The sequence below is a fragment of the Panthera pardus genome, unplaced genomic scaffold, assembly GCF_024362965.1.
Source record: "Panthera pardus isolate Hobbes unplaced genomic scaffold, ASM2436296v1 HiC_scaffold_8, whole genome shotgun sequence".
NCBI classification, from domain to species: domain Eukaryota; kingdom Metazoa; phylum Chordata; class Mammalia; order Carnivora; family Felidae; genus Panthera; species Panthera pardus.
In genome coordinates, this window is record NW_026527013.1 from 25,924,624 (window position 1) to 25,939,906 (window position 15,283).

At 38.2% G+C, this 15,283-nt stretch overlaps 1 protein-coding gene, 1 long non-coding RNA gene and 1 pseudogene across 32 annotated transcripts in view; all 3 read left to right on the forward strand.

Annotated features, from left to right (window-relative positions):
- The window catches only part of SLMAP (sarcolemma associated protein), a 148,728-nt gene that overhangs the window by 60,888 nt on the left and 72,557 nt on the right, over window positions 1–15,283 (forward strand). For 21 of the 31 annotated variants that reach the window (XM_053898064.1, XM_019469958.2, XM_053898070.1 and 18 more), the window contains exon 2: window positions 3,548–3,695. In XM_053898064.1, coding sequence (XP_053754039.1) covers window positions 3,548–3,695 — 148 coding nt within the window. Of the gene's footprint in view, window positions 1–3,547; window positions 3,702–15,283 lie in introns of all 31 variants that reach the window. The other 10 variants (XM_019469959.2, XM_019469957.2, XM_019469969.2 and 7 more) reach the window with 1 other exon arrangement.
- On the forward strand, window positions 7,192–8,812 carry LOC109279127 (rab GDP dissociation inhibitor beta-like; annotated as a pseudogene).
- On the forward strand, window positions 9,027–11,136 carry LOC109279096 (uncharacterized). Its single transcript, XR_002086014.2, has 2 exons — window positions 9,027–10,452; window positions 10,549–11,136. It is a non-coding gene; the product is annotated as an uncharacterized LOC109279096 (long non-coding RNA).

Genomic DNA, 15,283 nt, shown 5'->3' on the forward strand with positions numbered 1-15,283 from the left:
GGCTCCTTAAACACCTGCTCTAAGTGAATACCTGGTGGCTAGTACAAACACTAGAGCTACTCGGGCATTCCTTATGCTACTAGGAAGTAAAGATAGTTAAAGCTTCAACAGGATTTGAAAAAAATTTTTAGAGTAGCCAAGACTGATCTCTTTTAAGGGAATAAAAAGAAGAAGCCTGATAGAAGATTTGTCAGCATAGAGAAGAAAAATATTTCTGGCTTAAAAGTGACAAAAGATCAGCTAACATACCTACTTATGGGGAATGCATCCAGGGACTGTAAGCACAGTCCCTTCCCAGGCTCTTACAAACAAATTAACCTCTTTATACCTTCAGGAGCCTAAACTGCACCTAGAATAGCTTCTGTACAATTTAGACTGAATAATAGTAGATTGTTTCATAGAAGATGCAGAAGCATAATTTTTAATAGCAATTTTTCAAACAGCCAAGAGTAGAAGGTTAAAGCATATTAATGAAAATAGTTGTGCAGGGAAGTAGACTGATGTGGTCTAGCTATACACAAATGCAAAGGCTCAGGGGCAGGAGTGGAGGTTAGTGTGGCTGAGAGGGATGAGGATAGAAAATAGTGGGAGTTAATGAGTTTGGAGAGGGAATGGAGAGCAAGATCATGCAGGGCCTTATAGGGTGTAATAAGAGCGTTAGGTTTCATTCTAGGTGTTTGGAAGCCACTAGTAGGTTGAGAGCAGAGGGAGGGTGAACAACTACTGTAAATGATATGTGTTCAAGCTAAATGGAGGCTGTGCTTCGGGCAGTAATACAGGCGTGTCAAAATGAAAAGAACCTGGTTTAATGTTGACTTCAAGTTTTTTTAATTTGAAAATTTGTGGTTTTAGAGTCACCTAAGAGCTATGTAAGAAGTGTTGAAACACACACATGTTTTTGTTTGCTAAAGTTTGCTAAACAGTACTGAACCTCATTTCATATATTCTTATTTCTATACAGTTTAAATCAAAATGCTAGCCACAGACTACTAAATTGACTTAGTAACACGCTAATGGATCAGAACTTGAAGTTTGCAAAACATTGTAAATCTAGTATAATCCCTTTATTTGGCCTGTCAAGATACTGCAAATGGGCCACCTAGAATCCAGATATTGCCACATTTCCCAAGAATATGTTCATTGAAAAACAAAACCAAACTCTCTTATATAGTGTAACAGTAGGTTGCAGTGTGGGAAACATTTGGAGGATAAGCACTCCTACTTGACTGTATTACCTGTGCTTTTCTCCCTGGTGTGAAATGGGAAGGCATGTCCATTTCAGATGGACTTGTCACATATCAATACAATTTTCATTATTAATGGTCTGTAATTAAATATATGAACTGCTAGCCAAAGTAACAGTTGGTCTTTTTTGAATTACAAATGGAGAATAAGTCATTTATAGACAGCGTGGTAGCCTTTATATTGTCACCTAAGAATTAATGAAAAGAATGTCATTTTCGTATTTTCTGCAAGTTGTTGTATTTCATTTTGGAAAAGTTTGTGGAAGGAGTGAAAGATAAATGAAATATAAAGGTCAGTGCGAGGTAATGGGGAAAAGATGGCCCTTTCAGTTCTGTTATTTGAATCCTTGCTCCTAGTTCTGTGGCCTTTGGAAGATACTTGCCTATGCCTCATTTTTCTCAGTTACAAATGGAAGTAATATCTATATCATAGCTTTAATGTTAAGATTAAATGAGGGCCTGGTGGTGTAACATATTTTAATAAATATTAGTTTTCTTCTTTCCTCTCTTCCTTAGGAAGGAATTCAGTGAAAATATGTTGCTAGAATAAGCAGGGCTGGAGAGTGTAGAAAAATGCAAAAAGAAAGGTACATCTTTTTTTTATTGGTTGTTTTCTTCCTAGTAAGTCTATTGTGCATGATCCCAATTGTTTCTAATTTCTTTTAGAAAAGGTAGGTGATAAATAGGTAGGCTTCCTGTGCCTCTTGCTCCCCACCCCACCATTTATTTATTTATTTATTTATTTATTTATTTATTTATTTATTTTAAATTAATTAAAAATTTTTTTTTATTTTAGAGAGAAGGAGAGCATAAGCAGGGAAGAGGGTCAGAAGGAGGGGGCGGGAGAGAGAGAGTGAGAGAGAGAGAGAGAGAGAGAGGGAGCATATCTTTAGACTCCACGCTCAGTATGGAGCCTGACACAGGGCTTGATCCTACAACCCTGGAATCATGACCTAAGCCGAAATCAAGAGTTGGACACTCAACTGACAGAGCCACACAGACACACCCTCCCTCCCCTTAAAATTTTTTCTTTTAATGTTTCTTTTTGAGAGAGAGAGAGCTGGAAGGGGCAGAAAGAGAGGGAGACAGAGAATCAGAAGCAGGCTCCCTGCTGACAGCAGAGAGCCCAGTGCGGGGCTTGAACTCGACAAACCATGAGATCATGACCTGAGCTCAAGTTGGATGCTTAACCTACTGAACCACCCAGGCTCCCCTCACTCCCCTTTTTAAAGAGGGAAATTGCCCAAGTGATGAAAGGCAAGTTTAGGAGACCAGGAAGTAGTAGCTTTGTAGCCAATTCTAGTATTTGAGTTCCTGGTGTCTCCAGTCTGCTTTACTACAAAGAGTTTACTGAAGATGTGTCGTTCTTGATACCAAGTACATTAGCTAGCTGATAGCTGTTAATTCTAGGTGTTACCTAAAACCAGTTGTCCTTGCCTGTGAAATAAACACTTCCTTTGATTTAACCCAGATATTCTAGGAACAAAATTACAAAGAGTGAGATGCAAGTATAGAATTAGAATCTTGTCTACCTGGCTTTTTAAAAAATAACATGTATTTTTTTTTATCATCCCAAAAAGAAACCTTGTACCCATTAGCAGTCATTCTATACCACTAATCTCCTGCTCCTTTATCCTTTTTCCTCTGACACCTCAACCTCTTACAACCAAAAATGTGCTTTTTATCTCTGGATTTGCTTATTCTGGATATTTCATATAAATGAAGTTCTATAGTCTTTTGTGACTAACTTCTTAGTTTAGTATTTTAAAGATTCATCCATGTTGTAGGATGAATCAGTATTTATTCTATATTGCCAAATAATATAATATAATATAATATAATATAATATAATATAATATAATATAAACATATTACATTTTGTTTACCTGTTCATTAGTTGATGGACATTTGGGTTGTTTTCACTTTTTGGCTGTCATGAATAATGCTGCTCTGAACATTCATTTACAAGTTTTTGTGACATATGTTTTCAGTTCTCTTGCGTATATACCTCAGAGTAGAATTGCTGAGTCATGTGCTAACTTTTTGCTTAACATTTTGAAGACTTTATAAACTCTTTTCCAGAGTTATTGCACCATTTTGCCTAGCTGGATTTTAAATCACTTGGTGTCCAGGTTCTAATTTCATATATATTAAATGCGAACCTTAGCTGAAACAAGAGGTTTGAATTGATAGGGGAAGAAAAGCTACCTGTTGTAGTTTGTAGAGTTGGAAGTCCTTTTTCTTAAAGTGGGTTTGGAATTATTAGTATTAATCTTTGACTCTTTTTGTTTGTTTGTTTGCAGTTTTATCTCCAAGACACTAAAAGTAGTAACGGTACCTTTATAAATAGCCAGAGATTGAGTCGAGGCTCTGAAGAAAGTCCACCATGTGAAATTCTTTCTGGTGACATTATCCAGTTTGGGGTAGATGTAACGGAGAACACACGGAAAGGTACGGGTATGGATCGATTTTCCTATTATTTGTCTTTTTAAGTAAAAAAAAAAAATGTCTATTTAATGTTGTAAAACATTTCATGTTTGTAAAAGCAATTTAAATACAGCATTATATGCAGTGAAAAATTAAAAACCTCTTACTTCCACTACTGCTTTTCTAAAATTTTAAATTCTGAAGTGTTAATAAGTGATTTATATTTCATCACAGTATGAAAATATAGGACATTCCTGTGTTAGTTTAGGAAACAGTTGGCTGCAGTGACAGCATACCCATCCAACAAGAGCTTAAACCATATGGATATTTATTGTTAACAAGTCAGGAGGGTAGCTCAGACTTTGTTCACTTGACTCAGTAATGTTGTCAGGAATCCAGAGTTCTTACCGCCCTCCCGTTCTACTGTCCTTAACATGTTGTTTTCTTACGCCTTTGCTTGTCTTATGTTTTTGCTTATCACCTCATGGTTAAAGAGGGATGGCTGGGGCCCCATGCCTTATTTTCCTCATGCCAGTGTCCTTGGGAAAAAATATCTTCCCGTGTGGCTCTTTTTTTTTTTTTTTTTTTTTTTTTATGTTGAAAGAACAATCTTCTGTAGAATCCTCTGAGCAGGTTTATACTCTTCTTGTCTCATTGGCCACATGCACAGCTACCTATGGCTACAAAGAAGCCTGGGAAGTTACATACCTGGCAAACAGGAGCTCCGTGATTGTCAGAGGTCAGTTATGATTTAACCCTTCCAGTTGTGCATACATTTTGGCTCAAACAAAATCAGGGTTCTGTAGGCAGTTCATACTACCTATGGAGATATAAAATTTCACGTCTCACAGGGTTTGAAACTAGAAGTTCTCTAGCTAAATAAATGTAGATTGGCTTTATTTTTACAATTCTGAAGCTTCCTGGCTCTACCTGCTTTACTGCCTACTTTATGACCATGAAATTATATGGCTGGATCACAAAACTAAATAAATAGGAACCAAAAGTGTGCAGTTCCACTCTCTTAGTTTAATACGGACAGTGGAAGCAATTGACAAGTTTCTTCTTTTGCTTCTCTGAACATACTTTGATCTGGTGATACCCTGAGTCGTCAGTCTGTGACATTTTGCCCGGTAGACATGGGGATGGATGATGGTGGCTGGGTGGTGATGCTGCTGCTGTGTGTGTACATGTGCGTATATGTTTATATAATTTCACTGGTTGTTGCAACCGAAGTTTATTTTTATTGGGTTTTGGTGGTCTCCTTCAGGAGTTAGGTTTTGATGTTTGATTTTGATTTGGGTAGAATGAAAGTCTTAGGGATTTCCATTTACAATTGTAAAATAAAAAAGAAAGTTTATATTTTGATGCAGAGTATTGAGTCCTCCTTACTAAGAGAACTCAACTTATTTAAGACCATACTAAGAACAGCTGTGTCGGACACGGTACCATCTGTTGCCACATCGTACCACCTCTGGTACCAAGGCATTCAGCAAACACTGAGCCTCAGCTGTAAGTAACCCACAGAGAAGACAGTTTGTTTACGTGTTTTCTCCAAGGAATGTATGTTCTTGGCTTGCATTTCCCCAGGAGAATTAATGGTGTTAATTAAGAAAAGAATGAGGTTATCAAATACATTTAGGAAATGCTTAGTTAACCAAAGGTAAACAGGACTTCTCAGAGTCTTTAGTATGCTAACATATATGCAGATCTCCACGAGGGTGACTGTTCTAGAATGTAGCTCTTTCCAAACTCCTTCCTACTCCTCCCTACTCCTCTTTCCCATATGAGTTCCCATAAGGAACACTCTTTAGGACATGTTGTAAGAAGCTTAAGAGGACAATCCTGAAATTCAGGTTATTATTACTGCACTATTATTTCAGGAACATTAGATTCTTGCAGGCTTCTTTGAAAATTTAACTATCTTTTATGTCAACTTTAAGGAAATTAAGAAGATGTCTTCATCATTTAAAATGTTGTTTCTTTTGTTATTTATTGCCTCCAAAAAGTTGACTTATGTTATGCATGGCCTCTTAGGATAAGCTTTGTCACTAAGTTGAGTACTACCCGTTTAAGCATATGCCAGGAAAAAAGTTAGACTTTGTCCCATGCTAAACAGTACTATGATAAGCTTTATATTACTTGGAAAATCCTACTGAAATTATACAACACTACAGGATAACCCCTGGATCAAAGAAGAAATCAAAAGGGGAACTTTATATAGAAGGAAAGGAGACTTTTATACCAAAATACAGTAAATCCTTTACTCAGATAAAAATTATAATTTTAAATTCCTTCTGTACTAAAGAAGAAAGACAATGAAGGAACTTGGCATTTAGAAGAAATTAGAAAAAGAATGAGAAAAAGAAGCTGGGAAATAAAAAGCAGAAATTAAGAAATAAGCAAAAAACTATAGAAGGCATAAACAAACCAAATGCTGGTTCTTTATAAGTCAACCAACCAACCAGCAGACAATAAAACAGGTAGTTCATAAGCCTTGATTCTTTTACTAGGTTAAAAAAAATACTAGCAAAAATATGTAAGATAAGGAATGAGGAAGGATACATAAACACAGATACAGGACATACTAAAAGAATTTTGAGAAAGTATTACATGTCAACCTATGGCAAAGAAGAAAAAAAAAAACTAGAGTAAATTGTTTTCCTAGCAAAATTACCCAAGATGTAAAAAACTTGAGTAAATTGATTTCCTTAAAAGAGACTAGGAAGTTATTATGGATTGACCAGAAATAGGCCTTAACAGCTGAATTTTAGCTTACTTTTAAAAACAGATAAATTTAATGTTATTTAATCCAAACATACATAAAGGTGGAAAACCGTCAAAATCCTTAGTGCCAAATTCTGATAAAGATATGGTAAAAAAAAAAAAAAAAAAGAAAACTAGAACTGATTTTACTCGTGGCAATAGGTGAACAATTCTGATTAAGGTATTAGTAAATTAACTTCAGAAATGAAGCTAGAATAAACAAAAAAGGAGATTTTATTCTAGGAATGCAAAAATGATTCAGTATTGGGGAAATCTAACCAACATCATCCACAAACTAAAACTAAAAAACACATAACTGTATAACCAGCAGGTACTGAAAAGACACTTGATCCTTCTCTTCCCATCTTAGGTGGTGGCTGGCCTCCCTCCTCTCTAGCTCCATTTTACCTCTAGCCCTGGCTTCCCTTTCCTGTCAGGCTCTGAGGAGCCTGAGCACTTCCCATATCACTTTAGGGTGGCCTTATAGCCCCTGGCCCCTAGAGTCCCTGTGCTTTCTCCTTTCCTTGGGTGTTGGTCCCTGCCCTCCCCTTGCCATGAATGAGGAGTAAGATGTGAACTGTGATCATGCTGGGCACTGGCCTGATGGAATATATCCTGTCAGGTGTAACATCAGTGAATGAAAAGAAAATTCTTCACATTGATAAAAAACCTATATTAAGGAGGAGAAAGTACATCTATAACACCTCTGGAAGATTTCTACAGAAGATTTAAAATACCAGGAGCACCACCAGCATTAATGGGGAGAGGAAGAGACTGGAATATTGTCTTAATTCCTAAGTTCCTTATGGCCAATGGTTAGCTGGTTAAGATGGTGCTTTATACGTGGGCACCTGGGTGGCTCTGTCAGTTAGGTGTCCGACTCTTGGTTTCGGCTCAGGTCGTCGTCTCTTGGTTCCTGGGTTTGATCCCTACTCTGTGCTGACAGTGCGGTGCCTGCTTGGGATTCTCTCTTTCTCTCCTTTTCTCCCTGCCCCTTCCCCACTTGCCCTCTCTGTTTCTCTCTCAAAATTAACTTAAAAGAATTTAAAAAAAAAAAAAATCCTGCTTTATACAGAGGTTACCCGCTATCTGGATTTCAAAGTGACTGAAAGGAACTTTGTCTATAAGGGAGGAAAAAATCTGCAAGATTCCTTCCACTGAAGCAGAAGCCCTGGCATCTAGCTAAATGGGACTGTTTAAAAAATGTCACTTCCCAGAACTTTGGAGAGTGTTGATCTTAAGAAGACTGCAATGAGAGAGGTTGACAAGAGATTTGACTTGGGACAAGATGTCATAGATTTTACTGGCCATGCCCTGGCACTTGATAGAACTGATGACTATTTAGATCAACCATGTTGTGAAACCATTAGTAGATAGACTTTATGGTAAGTCTCTGGCAAGATATGGCAAAAGCCCATACTTTTATCCACTCTATGACCTTGGACAACTGCCATAAGAATTTGCAGGGTTTAGTGCTATTTATGGTGGTACCTACATGTGCCTACACCTTCAGGTAGGTAGGTGGTACCTACACCTTCAGTAAACCACTGAAGAGATAATTCTGCAAAATGGAAAAGTGATCAGTGTGAAATCTGAAGAAGAGGTTGCTTGCTATAAGCAGCTCATTTGTGATCCCAGCTATGTAAAAGACTGGGTAGAAAAAGTGGGCCAGCTGATCAGAGTTATCTGCATCCTCAGCCATCCTATCAAGAACACCAGGGATGCCAACCCCTGCCAGATTATCATTCACCAGAACCAAGTCAATTGGAAGTCACATATCTACGTCTGCTTGATCTCCTCTACACACAATGTGGCAGCACAAGGGAAGTACATCTCCATAGTACAGTGGTGGAGACTGAGGGACTAGAGAAAGAAATCAGACCAGCTTTGGAGCTTTTGGAACCAATTGAACAGAAATTTGTTAGCATCACTGACCTCTTTGTTCCAAAAGATTTGGGAACAGAAAGCCATATCTTTATTTCCTGCACATATGATGCTCCAACTCACTTTGAGACAGCTTGTGATGACATTAAAGACATCTGTAAGAGGATGACCAAATCCAAGTTTGACTTTGAGGAAATGAAGCACAAGAAAAATGACATCTAGGGGGAAGACTAACAGCAGTACATTTTATCAACCAATTAGGACAAACTTAACTTTTGGCAACTGATGTATAGTGTATGAAATCAATATTGTATTGTAAGGCCTTTTCTTTTCTTTTGTAAGAAAAAATTCTTTTTAAATGTTTATTTTTGACAGAGAGAGACAGAGCATGAGCAGGGGAGGGGCAGAGAGAGAGGGAGACAGAATTGGAAGTAGGCTCCAGGCTCTGAGCTGTCAGTAAAGAGCCCGACGTGGGGCTCGAACCCACGGACTGGGAGATCATGACCTGAACTGAAGTTGGAAGCTCAACCAACTGAGCCACCCAGGCGCCCCTCTTCTTTTTCTTTTTCTTTTTCTTTTTCTTTTTCTTTTTCTTTTTCTTTTTCTTTTTCTTTTTCTTTCTTTCTTTCTTTCTTTCTTCCTTTCTCCTCCCTCCCTCTCTTTCCTCCTTTCTTTTTTCTCTTTTCTTTTCTTCTTTCCTCTTTCTTCAACAGACTAAGCTGCAATGCAGTATTGATTTCACATAGACTTCACTTCAATGATGTCTGGCTCCATATGGCTCCAAATGATTTCTTTACTGCAAAACAAAGCCAAACTCTGAAAACAAAACAAAACAAACAAAAAACGAAAAACAAAAAAAGAAGAAAGAAAAGAAAAGGCATTTGATCAAGTTTAGGAGTTATTACTAATAAAAATTTTAAATGAATAGAATGAATAGAAAAAATTAAGTAAAGTAAGAATTCTAATTAAAATAGAATAAAAATAGCGCAAATATTATACAGGTGTAAAATGTATGAAGTAAATTTACTATCAATAAGGATAAATTTCAAACATTATCTCAAGCAAATTACAGAAGGATGTGTGTGGTACAATTCTATTTACATAAAGCATGAATTAATGCAAAACAGTACTACATAGTGCTTTTGAATACATTTATAATAAGGATATAAAATTATGAAATCACAAAATAGTTTTTAAGGATGTATGAAAGGATTTTTTTGCATCAGTGTGCATGGAACAGAAAAACAATGGAAGCATAATTTAAAAATTGCCTGTGATGTAGCTATTAAAAAGATTAAATTAGGATTATATGAATTGCAGGGATTTCTATAAGATATATTGTTGAGAAAAGAATTACTATTAATAATTTCTATTTTAAGAGTCTCATGCTCTACTGACTGAGCTAGCCGGGCTATAATTTCTATTTTAAAAAGTCTCAGGGCACCTGGGTGGCTCAGTTGGTTAAGCGGCTGACTTTGCTCAGGTCACAGTCTTGCGGTTCGTGGGTTCGAAGCCTGGCTTCGGGCTCTGTGCTGACAGCTCGGAGCCTGGAGCCCGCTTCAGATTCTGTGTCTCCCTCTCTCTCTCTCCCTGCCCCTCCCCTGCTCATGCTCTGTCTCTCTCTCTCTCTCTCTCTCTCTCTCTCTCAAAAAAATGAATAAATGTTAAAAAAAATTTTTTTTTAAAGTCTCACCAATCCCTATAAATGTGTACATATATGTGTATTTGATTGTTTGAACATAGGGAAAAAAACACGGAGGGATGTGTGTGGTCATTACTATGAGTCGTCCTGGAGTGGGTGGAGAGGAAGAGTAAAGAGGATGGAGCCAAATGAAAAAGGGTGGGGATAATAAAATTACAATTAAAAACCTTCCACTGTCTGTGACATTTATGTATATATATAAAATAATGTATGTACAAAAGGAAATTTCAAAAAGTAGACAATATATGAAAATGGTTTTTTTAATACATGTATGTGTATAAAATCATAATTTTATTAAAAAGGTGATAGGAACCTGATGTCATTGAACATACCCATTCATACTAATGTCTCTTCTATTCCAACCTCTCCAAAACAAGCTGATTTTGATGTTTGGCTTTCCACATAGTGTGACTCCAGGAAGAAAACTCACTGGTCAGTACTGTACAAATAACCTTCCCTAAAGATACAAAATATTGTAAACAAATAGGATGACATTCTAACAGGTTTTTTTTTTTTTTTTTTTTTAAGGAAGTGAGGAAGAGAGAAAGCCAACCTATCATATTTTCCTGGAATCGGGGCCTTAGGAACCCAGTGCTAGCTATTCCTCTGTTCCCAAACTCACAAACTGCTCAGACAGGGCATGAGTTTTCTGGGTCATGTAACATTTCAGTAAACCTCTGCTGCAAAGCTTGGGACCAGTTAGTTCTGTAAACTTGACATATAACTGCACTCAGTTCATCACCGAGGTCTACTTCACCAATATCTGTTCATGGGTAAGCCCCTGTGAGCAAGGGGCCTAGTATGAGCAAGGTCAGTGGTGCCTTCCTTTTGCATTGTGCTCAAACTGCCCTCAATTACTTTTACTCCCCACAATAGGCCTTGTCTTTTCTGGTCTTCAAGCCCTTGCACATGCTTTTTCCTTTGGCTAGAAACTTTTCTAGGCTGGAAAAGGTGCCTTTTCATGTCCCTTTTGCACACTACACTCCCCTCTGTGTGTTTGCCTCCCTCACTAAACTGTAAGCTGCACAAGAGCAGGCAGTGTGTCTGTCTTCACTGTGGAATCCCCGTGCTCAACCTGGCACATACTGGTTAATAAATTTTAAAATGTCTTATGAATCTTATTCTACCATGTTACAAAAGTTCTTTCTACCACCTTATCTCAACTAAGATTTTGACAACCTTCCTCCTAACCCAGAAGCTTAATATGAGGATCAGAAACTGGCAACCTTCTTGTTTCCCACAACCCTTTTTATTTTGCTGTGACTCAGTTACCTCTCTTTAACCTATCTAAACTTTATTCATCTAATAAAATGGGACTCTTGATACTACTACCTACCTCAAGGTTTATGGTATAATGTTCAATGTGAATGTTGGTAAAGCGTATACAAAGTTCTCATCTCTGGGACAGGTACTTTTATTATTAACAAAACCTTTGCCAGGCACCTGTACCATCTCTTGCCATTAAGTCTACCTCTCTTTCTCAGTAGCTGCAGCCCCAGGCTCCTTTACCTGCCTGTCCTTTCAAACCTGTCATTGGCCATTTCAATTCTTACTAACTTCTAGACTGCCCCTTCACTCTTAGTTTTGCTGTCCTTGTTCATTCCTAGCTTTTGGTAACTTTCACCAGAAGCTTTACTTCCTTCACTTTCTAGCTGCTAGGGAAAATCACAAAGCTGATTCAGCAGAGACTGTGCCAGATTTGCTGGGGTGACTAAGAGAATCTTTCTGATGGCATGGCATTCTTCTTTTGTTCATTTAAAAAGTGGATTCTCAGGGTACCTGAGTGGCTCAGTTGGTTAAGCGTCTGACTTCAGCTCGGGTCATGATCTCACAGTCTGTGAGTTCAAGCCCCACGTTGGGCTGTGCACCAACAGCTCAGAGCCTGGAGCCTGCTTTGGATCCTTTGTCTCCCTCTCTCTCTGCCCCTCCCCTATTCGCACTCTGTCTCTCTCTCAAGAATAAAAACATAAAATAAATAAAATAAAAAGTGGATTCTTGACCCAGGAATTATCTGCACCACAATTACCCGCAGAACTTTTAAAACTGTGGATATCTAGATCCCACTCTTCAGTCCTAAGAAGAAGATTTGCAAGGTGTGGAGACTGAACATACCTATTTTTTTTAAGTTTATTTATTTATTTTGAGAGAGAGAGAAAATGTGCATGCATAGGGGAGGGGCAGAGAGAGATGGAGAGAGAATCCCAGGCAGGCTCCATGCTGTCAGCAAGGAGCTCACTGTGGGGCTTGATCCCCTGAACTGTAAGATCATGACCTGAGCTGAAACTGAGTCAGCAGCTTAGTCGACTGAGCCACCCAAGTGCCCCTGAACATACCTATTTGTTTTTATTTTATTTTTTATTTTTTAAAATTTACATCCAAATTAGTTAGCATATAGTGCAACAATGATTTCAGGAGTAGATTCCTTAGTGCCCCTTACCCATTTAGCCCATCCCCCCTCCTACACCCCCTCCAGTAACCCTCTGTTTGTTCTCCATATTTATGAGTCTCTTCTGAACATACCTATTTTTTAAAAGCCTTGGTTGTTCTTTTGGAAACTAGGTTTAAGAACCCTGCTCAATTAAGTTTCTGGCAGCAGCTGTGTTATATGCTTTCCCTTGTCCTCGAGCCCCTTATAATTACCCTGTACATAGCTTAATTTCCCCTTCAAACTAGAACATTCTACTGATTTCCCAATTTCTTGTATTATTCCATTATTCTCTCAAACACTCAGAATCTTGGTATTTTTTTTGAATCTTGTCTCTTCCTTACCTCTAGCAGCTGTGCCATCCAGGTCATTTGTCTCCTTTCCCTGCTCCTACTTGTTTCTCCTGTTGCCAACCTCAGGTGTTACACTAGCTCTCCCCTTCTCACCGCCATACTCTGCCAATCCATTGCCTCCAACATATCCTTCTGTTACACTTTTGGCATTCTCCTTGTAGAAGGCTGTGCCATACTGTACAATAAAGTCTGAAATGCTTGATTGTACACTTGAGGCCCTCAAAAATATAGATTCAGTTCAGAGTTTTTGTTTTGTTTCCCATTACTTTCTTGAATATATGTTAAGCTGTTAAACTAAAATAGAGGTAAGATGGTGTATAGAAAAGATTCTTTTGAATCCTGGCACTGCCACTTGCCGAAGGTATGATCTCAAGCAAGTTAACTTTAGCCTCTTTGACCTTGTCTGATCTGTCTCATCTGTCATATTATAAGACATAAAAATGACTATCTGCATGGTTTGTTGTAAGTAGTTAACATGTATTGTGTAATTAGCCTGGGGCCTGGCACCGAGAGGGCCTTGAAATGTATTCTTTCCCTGCTCTCTCAAGTCTCCTCCACCTGTTACATCCTACTCTTTCTGTGTCTTTGCTCAGGCCGTTCTCTCAGCCTTTCCTTCCGTTTCCAGTTTTTTTTTTTTTTTTTAATTTTTTTTTTGATGTTTATTTATTTTTGAGAGAGACAGAGATAGAATGCGAGTGGGTTGGGGCAGAGAGAGAGGGAGGCACAGAATCTGAAGCAGGTTCCAGGCTCCGAGCTGTCAGCACAGAGCCCGACGCGGGGCTCGAACTCACGAGCTGTGAGATCACGACCTGAGCTGAAGTCGGACGCTCAACCGACTGAGCCACCCAGGCGCCCCCCGTTTCCAGTTTTTGAAATCTTTTTTTTTTTTTTAGCCTTTTTAATAAATCCTTCCCCTGCCCTTGTCCATTCCAAATTCCCATAGTATACCTCTTATAGCATTTGTGAAAAATGTTCCCCTTGGTTGTTATGTTAGATACTTCTTGTTCTCTCTACAAAATAAATTGAAATCTCCTCGAGGACAAGGACCTAGTCATAATCATGTTGGTTTTCCCCGGCTTTACCAGCATACTGCTTTGTAGCCAGCAGATTCTCACTGAATATTTAGCAAATAGGTAAAGCCAAAGAACCACTACTCCTTGTGCATAAATCAAAAAGTAAACCAATAAGAAGTATTGCTCCATTGTATGCTAGAGAAATAAAGCTGCAAATGAATTCACATGCACAGAGAAAGGATTTTTCCCACCAAATAAATAGCTAAAAACAGGATTTCTGGGAGAAACAGCTGACTCTGAGTCTAGGCAGGAAATGTACAGGGTGAGCCTAGAAGATTCTGTCATATTATAAAGCAGTGAAGCTATCTAAGACTGGTAGGATTGTGTCAGAAAACTCGAATTAACATGGAGTTCCAGCTTATCAAAGATGGGACAGTTGCACATCAAATAATAACTATGGTGGATTGAAATATATCAAATGTGCTTAAATCCATGAATTTAAATAATACAAGAAGGCAAAAAGATTTGATCCCCTTGGAAGCCTAGACAAACCATTCTGAAAACAAGTAAATAAAGAGAAGGCATAAACCATGTATGCGACCTTTCCTATAGAAATTATTCCTGGTATATACAATTAGTTGAGGAGGGAAAGCTTTTTATTACTGTACTCCAGCTCACAAGTGAAGACAGAATGATAGAATATCAATACAAAAAAAAATTCTTTAGAATTAATGTTACTTGTCTCTTCAGCGAACTTTCCCTACCTCTTTTCTGACTTAAAAAAAAATCTTTAAGTCGAAAGCTTTATGAAGGGAAAAATTCAGGAATGAAAGTTTGGGAACTCTTTTATCTTAGATTGCAGTCAAAAGACAATTAAACAAATTATTCTCCAGTTTGGAAATGTTAACACCTCTCATTTAGGTCTTGGTTTTATAAATGTTTCTTATACTTCTTTGGTCTTCTTCCTGTTACTTCCAGTCATTTCAAGAGATCTTCAAGGGGTGTCTGGGTGGCTCATTCGGTTAAGCATCTGACTCTTGATATCAGCTCAGGTCATGATCTCACTGTTGTGGGATCAAGCCCTGCATCAGGCTCTGTGCACTGGGTGTGGAGCCTGCTTGGGATTCTCATTCTCTCACTTACTCTCTCTCTCTCTCTCTCTCTCTGTCACTCTCCCTCTCTGTCTCTCTCACTCTCCCCCTCTCTCCCTCCCTCTCCCTCTCTTCCTCTCCCCTTCCCCCACTCTCCTCACTCTCTCTCTCTCTCAAAATAAATAAACATTAAAAAAAAAAGATCTCTCAAAGTACTCAAATATAGAGTAGTGTTGATCTTCCTACTCAGTGCAGGAATAGAGATAGAACCAGACTACAACATATCCCAGAAGTTTCAGTCTCCCAGTCCAGGGCCTTAAACAGCTTTTTAAACTAATCACAGTGAACATGGGTCTTTTAAGTGATGTTTGTGTGAAGAGG